General features: G+C 52.9%; 1 protein-coding gene across 2 annotated transcripts; it reads right to left on the bottom strand.

Annotated features, from left to right (window-relative positions):
• Nucleotides 1-4,580: 4,580 nt before the first annotated feature.
• Nucleotides 4,581-12,635, bottom strand: MYL9 (myosin light chain 9). Of its 2 annotated transcripts, XM_003904790.4 has the most exons (4): nt 12,532-12,635; nt 9,073-9,282; nt 6,211-6,372; nt 4,581-5,323 (listed from the first exon to the last, which is right to left on the bottom strand). In XM_003904790.4, the coding sequence occupies exons 2-4, from the start codon at nt 9,254-9,256 to the stop codon at nt 5,151-5,153; spliced, it is 519 nt and encodes a 172-aa protein (XP_003904839.1). In that variant the 5' UTR covers nt 9,257-9,282; nt 12,532-12,635; the 3' UTR covers nt 4,581-5,150. The 2 variants fall into 2 exon arrangements, with proteins under 2 accessions (XP_003904839.1, XP_009214444.1); XM_009216180.4 differs by lacking the exon at nt 6,211-6,372.
• Nucleotides 12,636-17,437: the final 4,802 nt, after the last annotated feature.

The raw sequence follows: 17,437 nt of genomic DNA, 5'->3' as shown, positions 1-17,437 counted from the left end.
TTCGCGCCATTGCACTCTAGCCTGGGCAACAAGGGCGAAACTCCATCTCAAAAAAAGAAAAAAACAATAAAAATAACAATACCACCAAAAAACAATACAGTAAGGCTGGGCATGGTGGCTCACACCTGTAATCTCAGCACTTTGGGAGGCCAAGGTGGGTGGATCACCTGAGGTCAGGAGTTCGAGACCAGCCTGGCCAACATGGTGAAACCCAGACTCTACTAAAAATATAAAAGTTAGCTGGACATGGTGGTGTGTGCCTGTAATCCCAGCTAGTCTGGAGGCTGAGGCAGGAGAATCCCTTGAACCCAGGAGGTGGAGATTGCAGTGAACCAAGATCGCCCCACTGCACTCCAGCCTGGGTGACAGAGCGAGACTTCATCTCAAAAAAGAACAACAACAACAAAATACTTTCATAGACTCTGGTGTTTTCCCCCACCTGTCTATCTTTCCTTTTTTGTTTATTTATTTATTTATATATTTTAAGAGACAGAGTCTCCCTCTGTCACCCAGGCTGGTGTGCAGTGGCGCGATCATAGCTCAGTATAGCCTTGAACTTCTGGTTTTCAGCGATCCTCCCACCCCAGCCTCTTTTCCTTTTTTGAAAAGGAGTCTCACTCTGTTGCCCAGGCTGGAGTGCAGTGGCGTGATCTCAGCTCACTGCCACCTCCACCTCCTGGGTTCAAGTGATTCTCCTGCCTCAGCCTCCTGAGTAGCTGGGACTACAGGTGTGCACCACCACACCTGGCTAATTTTTGCATGTTTAGTGGAGATGAGGTTTCACCATGTTGGCCAGGCTACTCTCGAACTCCTGACCTCATGTGATCCACCTGCCTCGGCCTCCCAAAATGCTGGGATTACAGGCGTGAGCCACCATGGCTGGCCTGATTCTCTGTTTTGTGTTTGGCTCTTGACCAAGCTGTTTCTCATAGCTGGCAACAATGGTTTTATGATCTCTTTGTTTATCAGGATGGTGGCGGTCTGTTTTTTATCTAGAGAGAGATGACAGGAAACCTGATTTGTTAGATTTTTTTTGGTCATTATTTTGTATGCTTGTGATCTCATGTCACTTAAGGAAACATTGAAAGGAGAAAGCCCATTGAGATGTGGATCAGTGAGTTTTTGTGTTTTTTTGGTTTAACTTGGTATATGAATGAGATTGTAGAACTGAAGCTTCAAATCTCTGTGTTTATAAGAGTTTGAAATAGTCTTCTACCACCATAGTATATCAAATTAAATTATAATGTCTCTTAAATTTTAAGATCTAGGCCAGTCGCTGGGGCTCACACCTGTAATCCTAGCACTTTGGGAGGCCGAGGTGGGTGGATCACCTGAGGCCAGGAGTTCAAGGCCAGCCTGACCAACATGGTGAAACCCCAGCTCTACTAAAAATACAAAATTAGCTGAGCATGGTGGTGCGTGCCTGTAATCCCAGCTACTTAGGAGGCTGAGGCAGGAGAATCACTTGAACTTGGGAGGCGGGGAGGTTGCAGTGAGCTGAGATCATGCCACTGCACTCCATTCTGGGTGACAGAGTGAAACTCCGTCTCAAAAAAAAAAAAAAATTTAAGATTCATTTTGATTCTTTTATAGGGTCTAATGAGGCTGCCAGAAAGATAAGGAAACACAAAAATTTTTAGAAAATAAATGGAATTTCTAATGTTTTAAAAGTTCTAGCCTTTGGAGGAATAAAATAGGAACCTGTCAGGTGTGGTGGTATGCGCTTGTAGTCTTAGCTACTCAGGAGGATCACTTGAGGCCAAGAGTTTGAGGCCAGCCCGGGCAACAAAGTGAGACCCCATCTCTAACAAAAATTTAAAAATTGGCTAGGTGTGGTGGCACATGCCTATAATCCCAGCACTTTGGGAGGCCAAGGCAGGTAGATCACCTGATGTCAGGAGTTTGAGACCAGCCTGGCCAACATAGTGAAACCCCGTCTCTACTAAAAATACAAAAAATTATGCAGGTGTGGTGGTGGGTGTCTGTAATCCCAGCTACTTGGGAGGCTGAGGCAGGATAATTGCTTGAACCTGGGAGGTGGAGCTTGCCGTGAGCTGAGATCATGCCATTGCACTCCATCATGGGCAACAAGAGTGAAACTCTGTCTCAAAAAAGAAAAAACACAAACATTTAACAATTAAGGCCAGGCGTGGTGGCTCACACTTGTAATCTCACCGCTTTGGGAGGCCAAGGTGGGAGGATTGCTTGAGCCCAGGAGTTTGACACCAGCCTGGGCAACATAGCAAGACCCCATCTCTAAAAAAAAAAAAAAAAAATTAGTCAGGTGTGGTGGCACAGGTCTATAGTACCAGCTGCTCAGGAGGCTCAGGTGGGAGAATTGCTTGAGCCCAGGAGTTCTAGGCTGCAGGAACTATGATCACACCACTGCACTCCAGCCTGAGCAAGAGAGACCCAGTCTCAAAAAGCTAGACAAATACTAGGAAGAAATAGAAAAATTTACAGTTTTACAATGATGTTGAGCACTTAAAAAAGTATTTGGTGAGTATTTAAAATGTTCTTATTAAGCGTACGTATTTTGGCCGGGCACGGTGGCCCACCCCTGTAATCCCAGCACTTTGGGAGGCTGAGGCGGGCGGATCACAAGGTCAAGAGATCGAGACCATCCTGGCAAACGTGGTGAAATCCCGTCTCTACTAAAAATACAAAAATTAGCTGGGCGTGGTGGTGTGTACCTGTAGTCTCAGCAACTCAGGAGGTTGAGGCAGGAGGATCGCTTGAACCTGGGAGGCGGAGGTTGCAGTGAGCCAAGATTGTGCCACTGCACTCCAGCCTGGGAGAAAGAGCGAGACTCTGTTTCAAAAAAAAAAAAAAAAAAAAAAGAAGTGTATGCATTTCTTCTGAGATTCCTTTTCACGTTACCATTTTTTTCCTACCGCGTTGTGTTTTTCTGATTGAATTATTGAAGCTTTATACAGATTAGTGTTAACTCTTGTTTAGTTAAATATGCTGCAGATATTTCCTCCCAGTATGCATTTGGCTTTTCACTTTGCTTATGGTTTCTTTAGCCCTATAAAAATAATTTTGACTTCATGCATTTAAATCTGCCAGTCTTTTCCTTTGTGGCTTCTGGGTTTTGTGCTAGACTTGGAAAGTTCTGGGGGTCTTTTACTGCTGGCCTGCGGGTGCTGCAGGCCCTGCCCTGCCCTGCCCTGCCCAGAGTGCTTTCCTCTTCCCTTCCTGTGGGTCACAGTAGCCCCCAGGCCAGTTCTGAAGCCAGTGAGGCTGGACTGGTCCTGACCTCTTCCCGCCTGTATGCGAAGCTCTTCTGTCTCAGGGTGGAGGTGGGGTGGGCTGTGACAGAATTGCATACTGGGGCTTGACATCTAGATGACACGTCCTTGCCTCCTTCCAGAAATGCCTTTGGTGCTGCAGTGGCTCTGCTGAGAGGACCTTATGACCCTGGTGTCGGGCATGTGTGGTCTGTACCCTGGGACACCCTGAGACCCCCCTCCCACACCCTTGGGTCTGGCAGCATCGAATAGGTGGCTAGGCTGAGGGTCGCCCAGGGCCGTGTGTGTAGCTGGAGGACTGCAGCCTGTGGCCAGGGGTGAGAACGTGGTTGGGACCGAGTGTGGGATACTATTTGGGCCTGGTTTGGAGCTTGTTCGGGTCTCGCCCCTTCTAGAGTTGATACCGGGGGCTTTTGGGGCTCCGTTTGGAGCCAGGATGAGGAGTTTTAGCCGGGCTCTGAGGAGGGCCTGGCGTTGAGGCCTGCAGGAGGTTAGGGCCTCCTGGTCAGGCACAGGGTCCCCTGGTGCCCAGGTCCCCCTTTGCTGAGTGCTTCAGCTGCCTGCGCTGGGTGACTTCTGAAGAAGGCCTCAGGACCAAGCTGGGTCCACTCACCCGGGTCAGGTGGGGTGGGTCCGGCCTTCACTCTGCCCCAGGCCCTTTGGGTGACCCAGGCAGTCCCTGCCCCTCTGGATTCTCTGCTCAGTCATTCAGTGCTCTTTCTGCCCCTCTTAGGCCCCAGGCACTGCCATCAGTGTCCCCATCATCCACTAGTAGCAGCGGTCCCGGCCGTGCCCACCCTACGTACACAGGGGCATGGAAAGCTGTGGCCGCCGCGCTGCTGGTCCTGGGGCTGAACTCGCCCTCCGGCTGCCTGGGGCTGGGAAACCCCTCGTTCCCACCACCAACCCTGAGCTGCTGGGATGCCTGCCTCATTGCTGTTCCTGGAGGCTCCATGTTCTTCTGGAACCGGAGCTCTAGTCCTGAGGGCTGTGTGGCCTGACCTCTGCCCCGCAAGAGGCCTGGAACCCTCAACAGGATTAGCTGTGGTGATTCCCGTGGTCCTCCCTTTCCCACAAGCCCCGAGAAGGCCAACAGGCCCATTCCCTCCATCCCCTGCCCCTGCTGGTCTCAGCTGAACATAGAGCCCACTTACTAGGGACTCTGGTCCCTAGGGGCTTCAGGGCCCATATGGCTGGAGGACACCCAGTCCTTCCCTGGGCCAGGGTGGGAGGAGCAGGGCAGTAACTGGGGATGGCAGGAGAAGGTGGGAGAGGATTTCAGGTCCGGGGTCCCCTTATTTCACCCCAACCACAGACACACAGACCAGAAGCAGTGCTCAGCCCTCTATTGGAGATTCTGCCTCCTCTGGGACAGATGTCCATGCTGCCCGCAACTCCTGAGCACACTCTCGTGGCAGGTGGCGCGCTCTGGGTGGGTGTGCGGCAGTGGCTGGTCAGGGTGTAGAGGAGGGGACTGAGAGGGGACCTTGGTGAGCTTGCATTTGTGTGGGGATGCACGTGAAGGGGTGTAGGATCCCAGGACCCAAGGCCTCTTCCTCCTTGGGGGCACACAGAGCTCTTTCCTCCTCGGGGAGCAGGCCGGGAATGGGGTCTTCCCTCGGTGCCTCTAGGTCTTGCCCTCCAGCCCATGTCCCCAGAAGGTGGTCTTTCCTTGGAGGTGTCAGAGACTCCAGCCCAGGGCTCTGGGGTCACCATGGGAATACCTGCCTCAGCTCGGCATACAGTTTTCCTGGCCTGTTTCTTCCACTGGGAGCTGGGACCCTAATCCCTCAAAGGGGGGATCCCTGAGCAAAGGTCATGGGCAGGGAGCTGGTATGGACGAGTGTGTGCGGGGAGGGGTGACTGGCGGGGGCTGGAGTGTCGGGGGGCTGGGGTGGCCTAGTCGTCTTTATCCTTGGCGCCATGTTTGAGGATGCGGGTGAACTCCACGTAGTTGAAGTTTCCTTTCTTATCAATGGGCGCCTCCCGGTACATCTCATCCACTTCCTCGTCTGTGAAGCGGTCACCCATGGTGGTGAGCAGCTCCCGGAGGTGGTCCTCATGGATGAAACCTGGGGGCAGGGGCAGGGTGGGTGAGAGCAGGAACTCGGGCTGAGACACACACAGCAGCCCCATCCCTCAGCCCCCTGGCAGCTCTTGCAGACCTAGAGGGGCTGGGAAGATACCATCTTAGTCTCTGGTCAGTCTGAGGAATGAGGACGAGGCAGGAGGGGTGTGGGGATGCACGTGAAGGGGTGTCGGATCCCACGTGAAGGGGTGCCTGGGTCCTGTGGGGAGGAGTTGTGCAGTGGGACTGCCTCCAAGGTGTCACTTGGGGAACTTGAGGCTGTGAACACAGGGGGCCCTGGGTATGCCCTGTTTTAAGCATGAACTCTGGAGTTCCGCTGCCTGAGTTGAAATGCTGATTCGCATTCTCCCTAGCTGTGTGCCTTTAGTCAAGGCCCTTAGCTTCCGTGTGCCTGTTTAATCTAGAAAACTGGGATGAACATGTTGCCATTCTGGTGAGGGACTGTGAAGGGAGTCAGGCCCGTGCGGGCCCAAGCAATGTTACTATGGCCATCATTACCCTGACATGTCCCTGGGAAAAATGAGCTGAGGGACAAAACGTCCGTTAGGAGATCTGAGGATGGGAGCCAGTTTCTATACCTTCTTGGCAAGAAAGGCATGAAATGGTTTGATTTCCGGAAAGGTCTAAAGCAGATGGAGAATGTGCATTGGGCCAGTGGGGGAGATCAAGAAGGCAGGAGCCTTGGGGCATGGGCTGTTCTGGCCTAGCCTTTGCGGGTACAATAAGGAGGTGGCCTGGCTTTTATAGTTCTGGTAACAGAACCTGGGAGATGGGTGATGTCTGTTCTGGCCCTTAGGGGCAGAGGCACTGAATGCCTGGGCCGGCCCTGGCCCCACTTGCATGCAGGGTGGTGGTAGGGGCGCCACAGACCTGAGGCTTCCTCGTCGAAGCAGGCAAAAGCGTTGCGAATCACATCCTCGGGGTCTGTGCCGTTCAGCTTCTCCCCAAACATGGTGAGGAACATGGTGAAGTTGATGGGCCCCGGGGCCTCGCTCATCATGCCCTCCAGGTATTCGTCTGTGGGGTTCTTCCCTGTGGCAGGTGGGGTGTTCTAGCCTGTGGTCCTGGGCCCTCTGTCCCCAGCTGGGGCAACTTCCACCCCCGTCCCCCACCCCTGCCCTTCACGGTTCTGTGTGAGACGGGAGGTAGTGGGTTTTGTGAACTGGAAAGCATGGCGTTAGGGCAGCCACAGCAGTGGGCGTCTGGAGTCCCTGGCTGCTTCCACCAGTTTCCTCCTGTGGCCTGGATGTCAGCAGTCGGCAGTGCTCACTAAAGTATAATAAAAACAACCCTCTGCAGACTGCTTACTGTGGTTGGTGGCCCACGTGCCTTATTGCATTTAACTTTCACCACCCTGTGAAATCAGCATTCTTACCCACTTCACAGGTACGGAAGCTGAGGCACAGAGAGACCAGGCAACTTGTCCAGGGTCAGACAGCAAGTAAGGAGGAGACTTGAGTAGACCTGGCATTTGAACCCAGGCAGCCTAACTCCTAAGTCCAGACATAGTGCTTTGCTGTCAGACAGGCCTGGGTTTGGATCCCAGCTGTGCACCTTGGTTTCCCCCATCTCTTAGAGGAATTGTGAAGACAATAAGACAGTAGTTGCAAAAGGCTCATAACAATGACTGGCACAGGCCTATGGACTCTGGAATCAACTGCTAGGTTTCTATTGCAGCCCCACTACTTGGTAGCTGTGTGACCTTGGGTAAATTACTTAACCTCTCTGAGCCTCAGTTTCCTTGTTTGTAAAGAAGGAATGATAATTGCATCTGTTCAACAGGATTGCTTTGAGATTTAAGATAATACCTGCAGGGCTTATTATGATGATGATGATGATTATATTTGCTGCTCTTGTTTTTAACTTGAAGATGAGGGTGTGGCTCATCTGCAGACCCACTGATACAAGCTACAGACACAATGCATGTTTTTTTGGGTAGACACCCAGGGCTGTCATGAAGTCTCAGGAGTTCAGGGGCCTGGGTGCAGGGTGTGGCCTTGGAAATAGGAAATTTTCATGTCCCTGAGTCTCACACACCCCGCTGTGTCCCCCTGGGATGGCCAGGGCAGCTGAGGCCCAAGAGGAGCTGTGACACCAGGACTCCTGTGGGGTACTTAAGCCCAGCCCCTTCTCTCACCAGGCTTCAGTCCTTCCATGAAGCTGGGAAGGCCCCAGATAAGAACCCTGGAGTTGGCGAGGCATGGTGGCTGACGCCTGTAATCCCAGTAGTTAGGGAGGCTGAGACGGGTGAGCTCAGGAGTTTGAGACCAGCCTGGCCAACATGGCGAAACCCTGTCTCTACTAAAAGTACAAAAATTAGCTGGGCGTGGTGGCAGGCGCCTGCCTGTAAAACCCAACTACTGGGGAGGCTGAGGCAGGAGAATCTCTTGAACCCGTGAGGCGGAGGTTGCAGTGAGCCGAGATGGTGCCATTGCACTCCAGCCTGGACAACAGAGTGAGACTTCGTCTCAGGAAAAAAAAAAAAAAAAAAAAAAAGAACCCTGGAGTTTACTTCCTGCCAGGTGACCTCCTGGGAGAGGGAGTCTTCAAGCGAGCCTGGCCTGAAGCTGGGAGAGGTTTGGTCCTCAGGGCGAGGGGCAGTGTGCTGTCAGTTCTCCCACTCAGGGTTGCCTGGTTCTCCTGCTCAATGCCTCGTGGGTAAACATCAGGGCCATGGCCTTATTTCACAGGAAGAGGAATGTGCACAGGGCTGTACCAGGGACTGACTCTCTGGCCCCAAAGCTCGAGGCTTGACTGTCACGGGGCTGTGTCCTCTGGTCCTGGACTCTCCCTCCCCCAGGCAGTGTCTGGTCTGGATGCTGTCACCCAGCATGAGGGGTGCGCGAGAACTGGGCTGAGAGTGGCTGGCTGTGGCCAGCACTTTGGGAGGGATGTCGGGGCAGGCCTGTGGGTTGGGGCATGGTCTCTGGAGGCCTTGCCTCTGGGCCTGTATTTCCCCATCTGCAGTAGAGAATTGAACTTGATTTTTGTACCCTTAGTTCTAAGGTCCTGATCTTGAGGAAGTCACTGGGACCAGCGAGGCTATGAGAGCCTGGGATGGGTGACCTCTGAAGGAGGGGAGCTGGTCTGGCCTCCCCTCTAGGCCTCAGTTTCCCCATCTGTGCAGTGGACAGCCTGCAGTTCGCTCTTTCATTTAGATGCTGACCCCTTTCTTTCTTTTTTTTTTTTTTGAGACGGGAGTCTTGCTCTGTCGCCCAGGCTGGAGTGCAGTGGCGCGATCTTGGCTCACTGCAGGCTCCGCCTCCCGGGTTCACGCCATTCTCCTGCCTCAGCCTCCAGAGTAGCTGGCACCCACCACCACGCCTGGCTAATTTTTGTATTTTCAGTAGAGACGGGGTTTCACCATGTTAGCCAGGATGATCTCGATCTTCTGACCTCGTGATCTGCCTGCCTCGGCCTCCCAAAGTGCTGGCATTACAGGTGTGAGCCACCGCGCCTGGCCAGCTGACCCCTTTCTTTCAATGAAATGATACCTGGCAGCCCAGTGCACAAATCTGCCTAAGACAGGCCCACTGTGGGGTCAGCCTCTCTACGTTCAGACACAGTGATGGACCTGCTTTGTGCTTCAGTTTCCCTGTTGAACGGACTAAGTAATGGCAACTATTGTCTAAGGTGGACACCACGCGTCTCACTACACAGGAGGGGCCCTGTAAATGACTGGCAGAGCCTGCCTGGCCCCATCCATCTCACCCCGTCCCTGTCCCAGCTCACCCAGCGAGGCCAGCATGTCGTGCAGGTCCTCCTTGTCAATGAAGCCATCACGGTTCTGGTCAATCATGTTGAAAGCCTCCTTAAACTCCTGGATCTGGGACTGGTCAAACATTGCGAAGACATTGGATGTGGCCCGCTGTGGCCGCTTCTTGGTGGTCTTGGCTTTGGCCCGCTTGCTGGACATCTTGGCTTCTGGTGGGTGGGGCTTCCCTGCAGGAAGGGGTGGGGGTCGGGTGGCCCTATGACTCTGGGCCAGGGAAACTTCCTGCCTCCTCCAGACCGGCTTTTAGCACTTGGGCCTGGCATTCAAGGCTACCCACGGATTTGGGGCTCCCACCAGCCAGTTCTTCACAAAAGCAGACAAGTGTGGGCTGTGCGATTCTGAACAACTTCCTCTGCCTCTCTGAGCCTGAGAGTCTTCATCTGGGACTTGGGACATGAGGAGTGCCCAGCAGTAGGGATTAACTGACCCAGTGCCGGAGAGTTCCTGGAACAGTGCCGGGCATGGAGTCAGCTATTTTGGCTGTGACTGTTTGGGTAAAACACTTAGGATTGGGCTTGGTGCCAACCGTTACCATGCTTTATCTCCTTTAATCCTTAATAGCATTTACACTGTCCGTCTCTCTTTCTATGTGACAAGGTGGGTCCACTCGTGGGAGTCAGTGAGGGCTCTCCTGGGCTGCCATCCAGGCTCCCTGGGCCAGCAGGAAGGAGCTGGATCAGCAGTCCTGCATTCCTGCCGTTCCTTACCCTCCCACTCCATCCCTCCACTGCCCGCCTGACGTTCTAGGAGGCTCTGGGCAGTCAAACCCCTGCCTGCCCACCTCAGGGAGCTCGACCAGCCCCGCAGTGGGGAGTGGTCATAGCCTGATCCTGGGTCCCACTGCTTGTTCTCACTCCCCAGTGCTTATCAGGGAGTGAGGCTTGCTTGGGCTGAGAACCCCAGCTTCTTCACCCTTGCTTAGACCTGGCTTCTTAGCCTCCAGCCGGCCTCTTCTGTCCCGTACAGACGCCGACCTACACCTGTCACTCTGAAGCCCTCGAAGGTTCCTGCCGTCCCTCAGAGCAAGTCTGGGTCCCTCATCCTGGCATTCAAGGCCCTGTGTGAGTCCCGCTTGTGACCCACAATCCTGCCCTCTGGACCTCTGTGGTTCACTGGACACTCCAGGCTTTCCTCTGTGGTCCCTCCTCCCCTGTGCTCTTTCTTCTCCAGCCCAGTTCTTGAGACCCCCACCTCCTGGGGAGCTGTTCCCTGCACGCTTGCTTCCACAGTAAACAGTTAAAGATCTCCCTCCCTTGTGGGCCAGCATAGATCCCCCCCCAGTTTACGCCAATCCCAGGCCATAGTGGGGCTAACAGATGCTTGTTTGACGAATGACTATATGAAGGCAACTACGGCCAGTTTGCTGCTTCCACTGTACAGATGGGAAAACTGAGGCCAGGCCTGGGACTCTTTCCCTGAATGCTTGTCACAGCTTGTGGGGATATGTTCCTGAAGAGCCAGTGCCTCTTTCCCTCGGCTGGGGCAGTGGGCCTGGCTAAAGTTCCAGGACTGTGGCCCCTCTTTCCTCTGCCCGAACCCCCGGGCCCAGGGCCTCCAGGAACCCTGCTCTGCCTGTTGTTCACCCTAGGCTGTGTGGTTGCAACTTGAGCTGTTTCCAGGCCTTCCTCCCATGACTCTGTTCCAGTCATTCTCGGTCCTTGGCCTTTGAGATCATCAACCCTGGACCGGGATCCTGGCCAGCCCCAGCTGGTCCCCAGGGCCATCACTGCCTGTAGTCATGAGACAGTAGCTGCCTGTGTCCCAGGGACCAACACACCCAACCCTCAGTGTTTCTTGCATGGTTCAGGAAGGTAGACAGAAGTCCTTCTCGCCCATGACCTGGATGGGAGTGCCATTGTACCCAGATGCCGGCCCCCTCCTCTCCCATGGTTTGGAGGGGCCTATTCCTTGCCTGAGTCTAGTGTTCTCGGGAACTTTGACTCCTGGCGCCCACAGAAGGCTGCATGCAGAGGGGCAGTGCACTGTGCCCAACAGAGGCTGTGATGGCCATCACTGTCCCTACCACACTCCATGAAGCTCCAGGGCAGGCATGGCCAGGCCATCCACAGCTGGGTCTGAGCCCAGCTGGGCCCGTCTGCCTTCATGGCCACCCGGTCTGCACTCTCTGCCATGGTGTGACTGGGGGCACTGTGGTTACGAGCTTGCACAAGGCCGCCATGTCCACCCCAGCAATCGTGGGAAGTGGTGGGCAGAGGCAGGGGTGCCCCCCATGGTGCAGCTAGAAAAACAGGCCCCAGAAGGGGAATGGAGTGCCCATGAGAGGGGGAGGGGCCACCTGGAAGCCAGGATTCCTGGGCTAGGTTTGGGTCTGTGGGGAGCAAACTTGGCTCCTGGTACCCTCGAGGCTTGAACAAAACGGAGCACTGGTCCTCAGGTGGGCCTGGGGCAGCGGAGCAGGAAAGGGCTCTGTGTGTCCAGAGGCACCTTCTAGAGCTGGTGGAGGGGTGAGGGGCAGGCATGGGTGGGGCCTTTAGTTTTGGGGCCATCGCTTCCCCATTCAGGGGCCCTAGACCCCAGGGATCAGCAATGATGCTTGGCCTGGCTGTGACTATATACCATGTCCCCCATCCTGGTGTCCAGATTCCCAGCATAACAGAAAAGGCCAGGCTGAAGCCAGCATAGGGCAGTGCCCCCATGACCTCCAGCCCCTGGGGCTGGGCAGGCCAGATGCCTGCCTCTCAAGTGCACCTCATCTGAGGCTCCTCCTTAGAGCAGCTGGAGGGTTGGGAAGAGCAGGTATGGGGTTCTCCCAGGCCCGAGTCCTCGTCCTGCCCCCTAGAGGTGAGTCCATCAGGGCCCTCGGCAGACCTTCCCCACCCACAGGCGAGATGACCCAGAGAGGGGAAGCCTGGGTCCCTGCATACATCACTGGCTGTGCCCTGGTCTCCGTCCCTCTCTCCTGGCCCAGGGTGTGGAGATGGGAGATGGGGAGGGGACACGGATGCTGTGGGGGCATGGAGTCCCACAGGGCTGTTTCTCCATCTGTGACACACATGCCTTTACTGGGTCTGGGGTACTGGCGACGGCAACCCCCCTCCCCGGCAGCCTTGCACCCAGGCTTCCCGGCCCCCCCGCAGCTCTGGGCTTGGCGTCTCCAGCTCCTCAGCAAAGGGGCAGGGACTGGACGACGGCCTTCCCTTGCTGCAGGACCACTGCTTCCCAGAGGCCAGAGCAGTCTTCCTGCTGCCCCGCCCCTGGCCAGAGTCCCTGTCGGCCCCTAACAAACTCGCTGCCCCAGCTCACCCCGCGATCTGTGCCCAATAGACCCTACCACATCCCAGTCCGTGGGGCCCGCCTCTGTCTCCCGTGACAGCCGGGTTGGGCCCGGGCCACCTTTCATCTCCAGCCCTGGGCAATCAGGCCCATTCTCAAGACCCCTGGGCCCCGGCTCCCACCTGGTGCGGAGAAGGCGCTCGGGCTCGCTGGGTGCGTGGAACTGGGCCGGCCGTCGGGTCGGGACTCTAGGCGGGGGCGGGGCGTGGCAGCCGGGCCTTACAAGGCAGAAGAATGTGCACGGGGCGGGGCCGCGGGGCGGGGTGGAGGGGCCCTCCGCTGCCGTCCGGCCTTATTTGGCCTCGGCCCACGGGCTGGCAGGCGGGGGCGCTCTAGGGTGAGCCCCCCTTCCTTGCTGTGCCAGCCCTGGCTGCACAGAGGGCCTTGTAGGGAGGGGAGGTGATGGGGTGAGCAGGCAATGGGAGTAGGGGAGTGGGGGTTCGCTCTGGGCTGCCCCTTCCCTTCCAGCGAGGCAAGCGGAACGTCCAGCGCCGCTTCCCCAGAGGCCTCCCGCTTGTGTGGGCTGTGGGAGCCGTGGGAGCACAGCCGTGGGAACGGCTCTCGGCGGGGGGAGGGCAGAGACGGTGGGTGAGGGAGTCCCCAGGGACCCCGATGCCTGATGACTCGCTCTGTCCACATCAGCGGCCGCCCACCAGAGCGGGACCGAAGGACCCACTCGGGAAGCACTGGTTTCGTGGAGGGAAATACCATGAACAAGTAGCTCAGCGGCCTAGGGCCTCGAAGGAGTGGGGACCTGGGGGGCGCGTGGGCTGTTCTGCAGGGTGCTGTGGGCAGTGACATTGGGCAGACAGGAGGTGCGGGGGTGAGGGCTCCTGGGCTCAGGGTCGCCAGCAGCAGGAGGCCAGGAGGATGGGAGCGGGAGCCGGAGGGGCTGAGAAGGAGCAGGGACCCCTCGGTGGCTCCCTATAGGCCACGTGGGGTGTCGGAGGGTTCTGAGCAAGGAGTGACGACCTGGCTTGGGTTTTGACGGAATCCTTTTGGGTGATGTGTTGAATATAGCGCAGCGGTGGCCGAGTCCCGGAGCAGGGGACCTGTGAGGAGCGACCCAGCAAGGATCAAGGTGATCCGGACTAGCGGGGAGGCCGAGGGACGAGTGCAGAAACTGTTTCCGAGGTGCAGCCGGGAGGATATGCGGGTGGATTGGAATGGGTGTGAAAGAGAAGGGTCAGGGTGGACCCTGAGAGTTTTGATCTGAGCGACCAGAAAGATAGAGCTGCCGTTTTCTAAGATGGGTTTGCTGTGTGGAGCAGTTTAGGGATAAGAAACTCTACTTTGGACAAATTAATTTTAAAAAACTTTATTTTGAAATGATTTCAGACTTAAGATAAAGTTACAAGAACTGTGCAAAGAACCCTGTATACCTTCATCTGGATTCTCCATTTGTTACCATTGGGTTTTATCATATTTTCTTCTTGCTTTCCATATACATATACATATATATAATACATATACATACATTTATATTTATTTATTCCCACCCCCAACCATTTGAGAGTTTCTTCCATACATATGTCCTGTTATCTCTACGTGTTTCAGTGAGTACTTCCTAAAAAGGAGATTCTCTTAAATAAGCCTAGTACAATGATAAAAGTCAGGACAGTTTTCACATTGATTTAATGATCTAATTCACAGTCCATATTCAGGTCGTGCTGGTTATCGCAATAGTGTCCTTTAGAGGAATTTTTTCTGGTCCAAGAGCCAAAGTAAGATCATTTGTCATCATGTTTCTTTAGTATCCCTGTTTTAAATTTTATTTTTTGATTGTGGTAAAATATACATAACATAAAATTACCGTTTTCAGTGTTTTTAAGTGTACAGTTTGGTGGCATTAAGTGCAGTCACTTTGTTGTGTAACCATCACCACCATCCATCTCCAGAGCGCTTTCATCTTCCCCAGCCGAAACTCCCTGCCAGTTAAACACTAACTCCACCTTGCCCCCTTCTCCCGGCCCTGGCAGCCATCACTCATCTCTGTTTTCTGTGAGTTTCTCTACTCATTGGAGTCTCATATAAGTGGGATCATATAGCATTTGACCTTTTGTCACTGGCTTATTTCACCCAGCATAATGTTCTCAAGCTCCAGGTTCATCCATGTTTAGCATATATCAGAATTTCTTTTTGGGGGTGGGGGGTTGAGATAGGGCCTCACTCTGTTGTCCTGGGTGGCATGCAGTGGCACAATTATAGCTCACTGCAGCCTTGACCTCCTGGGCTCAAGCAGTTCCCCTGCCTCGACCCCCTCAAGTAGCTAGGGCTGCAGGCATGCGCCAGTACACCCAGCTAAGTTTTCTACTTTTGTAGAAACAGGGTCTCCCTGTGTTGCCCAGCCCGGTCTCAAACCTCTAGCCTCCAGCAGTCCTCCCACCTGGACCTCCCAAAGTGCTAGGATTATAGGCCTGAGCCACTGCGCTTGGCCCGGCTAATTTTTTAAAAATTCTTTTTGTAGAAATGGGGTCTTGCCATGTCTTGCCCAGGCTCTCGTCCTTTTTAAGGCTGAATAATACTCCATTGTATGCATATTTTGTTTATCCATTCATCATGGATGGACACTGGTTGCTTCCACTTTTTGGCGATTCTGAATAATGCTTCTGTGAACGTGGGTCTCTTCAAGTTCCTGCTGTTGCTTTTTTAACCTGACATTGTGAACATATAAGTCTCTGTTTTCAATTCTTTTGGGTATATGCCCAGAAATGGAATTGCTGGATCAAATGGTGGTTCTATTTTTAACATCCCAAGGAACTGCAATAACTGTTTTCTGTAGTGGCTGTACCATTTTCAATTCCCATCAACAGTGTACAAGGGGCTTGGTGTGGTTGCTCTTGCCTGTAATCCCAGCACTTTGGGAGGCCTAGGTGGGCGGATCACTTGATACCAGGAATTTGAGACCAGCCTGGCTAGCATGGTGAAACCCCATTCTCTATAAAAAGTACCAAAATTAGCCAGGTGTGGTTGTACATGCCTGTAATCCCACCTACTCGGGAGGCTCAGGCAGGAGACTCACTTGAACCCGGGAGGCAGAGAGGTTGCAGTGAGCCGAGATCGTGTCGCTGCACTCCAGCCTGGTGGACAGAGTGAGACTCGGTCTCAAAAAAAAAAAAAAAACTTTGCCTATGTAAAAGAGCTGTTTTTTTGTTTGTTTTGTTTTGTTTTTTAAGATTCTAGGTGTTTTAAAAATATATTTTGGATATTAATCCCTTGATATGATTTGCAAATATTTTTCTTGTTCTACAGGTTTTCTGTATTTTAAAGAAAATCCTAAATTTTTATCTTTTATAAACCATAGAATTCACCTATGAAATGTACAGTTCAATGGATTTAGTGTATCTACAAAGCTATGTAATCAGCACTACTGTGTAATTCCAGAACATTTTAGTAAGTAATCGCCCAAAGAAACTCTGTACCTGTTAGCAGCCATTTCTCATTCTCCTCTCATCCCAGCCCCTGGAGACTATGGATCTACTTTCCCTCTCTATCAGCTTGTTTACTGTAGAAACCTGTTTTTGTGTTTTGAGATGGAGTCTTGCCCTGTCACCCAGATAGGAGTGCACGGGGCTCACTGCAACCTCCGCCTCTTGAGTTCAAGTGATTCTCCTGCCTCAGCCGCCCTAGTAGCTGGGATTACAGGCACCCGCTACCACACCCAGCTAATTTTTGTATTTTTAGTTGAGATGGGTTTTCACCATGTTGTCCAGGCTGGTCTCGAAATCCTGACCTCAAGTGATCTGCCTGCCTCAGCCTCCCAGAGTGCTGGAATTACAGGCGTGAACCACCGCACCTGGCCAGCTTGTTTCCTCTAGAAACTCAAACAAATGCAGTCATACAATGTCTGGCTTCTTTCACTTAGCATAATGTTTTCAGGGTTCATCCGTGTTGTAGAATGTCCCAGTACCTCAGTCTTTTTCATTGCCAAATAGTATTCTGTTGTATGGCTATATGCTACATTTTGCTTTTGCATTTGTCAGTTAATAGACATTTGGGTTGTTTCTACTTTTTGCCCATTATGAATATGGTGCCGTGAACATTAATCTGCAAGTTTATGTGTGGATATACGTTTTCACTTTCTCAGGTATATAAGAGTGGAACTGCTGGGTCTTATGGTAACGCCTCTATGTTTAACCTTTTAAGGAACTTCCAAACTATTTTGCACAATGTTGTACCATTTTGAATTCCCACTGGCAGTGTATGGTTCCAGTTTCTCTACTTCTTCACTAATACTCGTCTGTCTTTGTATTAGAGCCAGGGTCTCACTACGTTACCCCAGGCTGGACTTGAACTCCTGGGCTTGGCAATCCTTCCACCTCAGCCTGCCAGGTAGCTGGGACTACAGCTACCGGGCCCTGCTTGTCTTTTTAATTCTAGTCATCCTATCAGGTGTGAAGTGGTATCTCATTGTGGTTTTGATTTGCATTTGTCTAGTGACTGAAGATGTTGAGCATTTTTCACATGCTTATCATTGGAGATTTGTGTGTCTTCTTCAGAGAAGTGTCTGTTTAGGCTGGCCGTGGTGGCTCACGCCTGTAGTCCCAGCACTTTGGGAGGCTGAGGCGGGCAGATCACCTGAGGTCAGGAGTTTGAGACCAGCCTGGCAAACATGGCGCAAAACCCTGTCTCTACTAAAATTACAAAAGTTAGCTGGGGGTGGTGGTGGGTGCCTGTAGTCTCAGCTACTCGGGAGGCTGAGGCACAAGAATCGCTTGAACTCGGGAGGCGGAGTTTGCAGTGAGCCAAGATCTTGCCACTGCACTCTAGCTTGGGCAACAGAGTGAGACTCTGTCTCAAAAAAAAAAAAAAAAAAAGTGTCGATTTAGATCCTTTACCTATTTAAAAATTTGTCTTTTGATTTTGAGCTATAGAAATTCTTTATATATCCCGGCTATTGTACCCTTATCAGATACATGAGTTGGAAATATTTTCTCATATTATATGGGTTATCCTTTCACTTTCTTCATAGTGTTCTTTGAAACACAAGTTTTTTTTTTTTTTTTTTTGGAGACAGAGTCTTGGTCT

Source organism: Papio anubis, chromosome 16 (assembly GCF_008728515.1).
Source record: "Papio anubis isolate 15944 chromosome 16, Panubis1.0, whole genome shotgun sequence".
NCBI classification, from domain to species: domain Eukaryota; kingdom Metazoa; phylum Chordata; class Mammalia; order Primates; family Cercopithecidae; genus Papio; species Papio anubis.
Note: the sequence above shows the minus strand (reverse complement) of the source record. Positions and strands in the feature narration are given on the sequence as shown.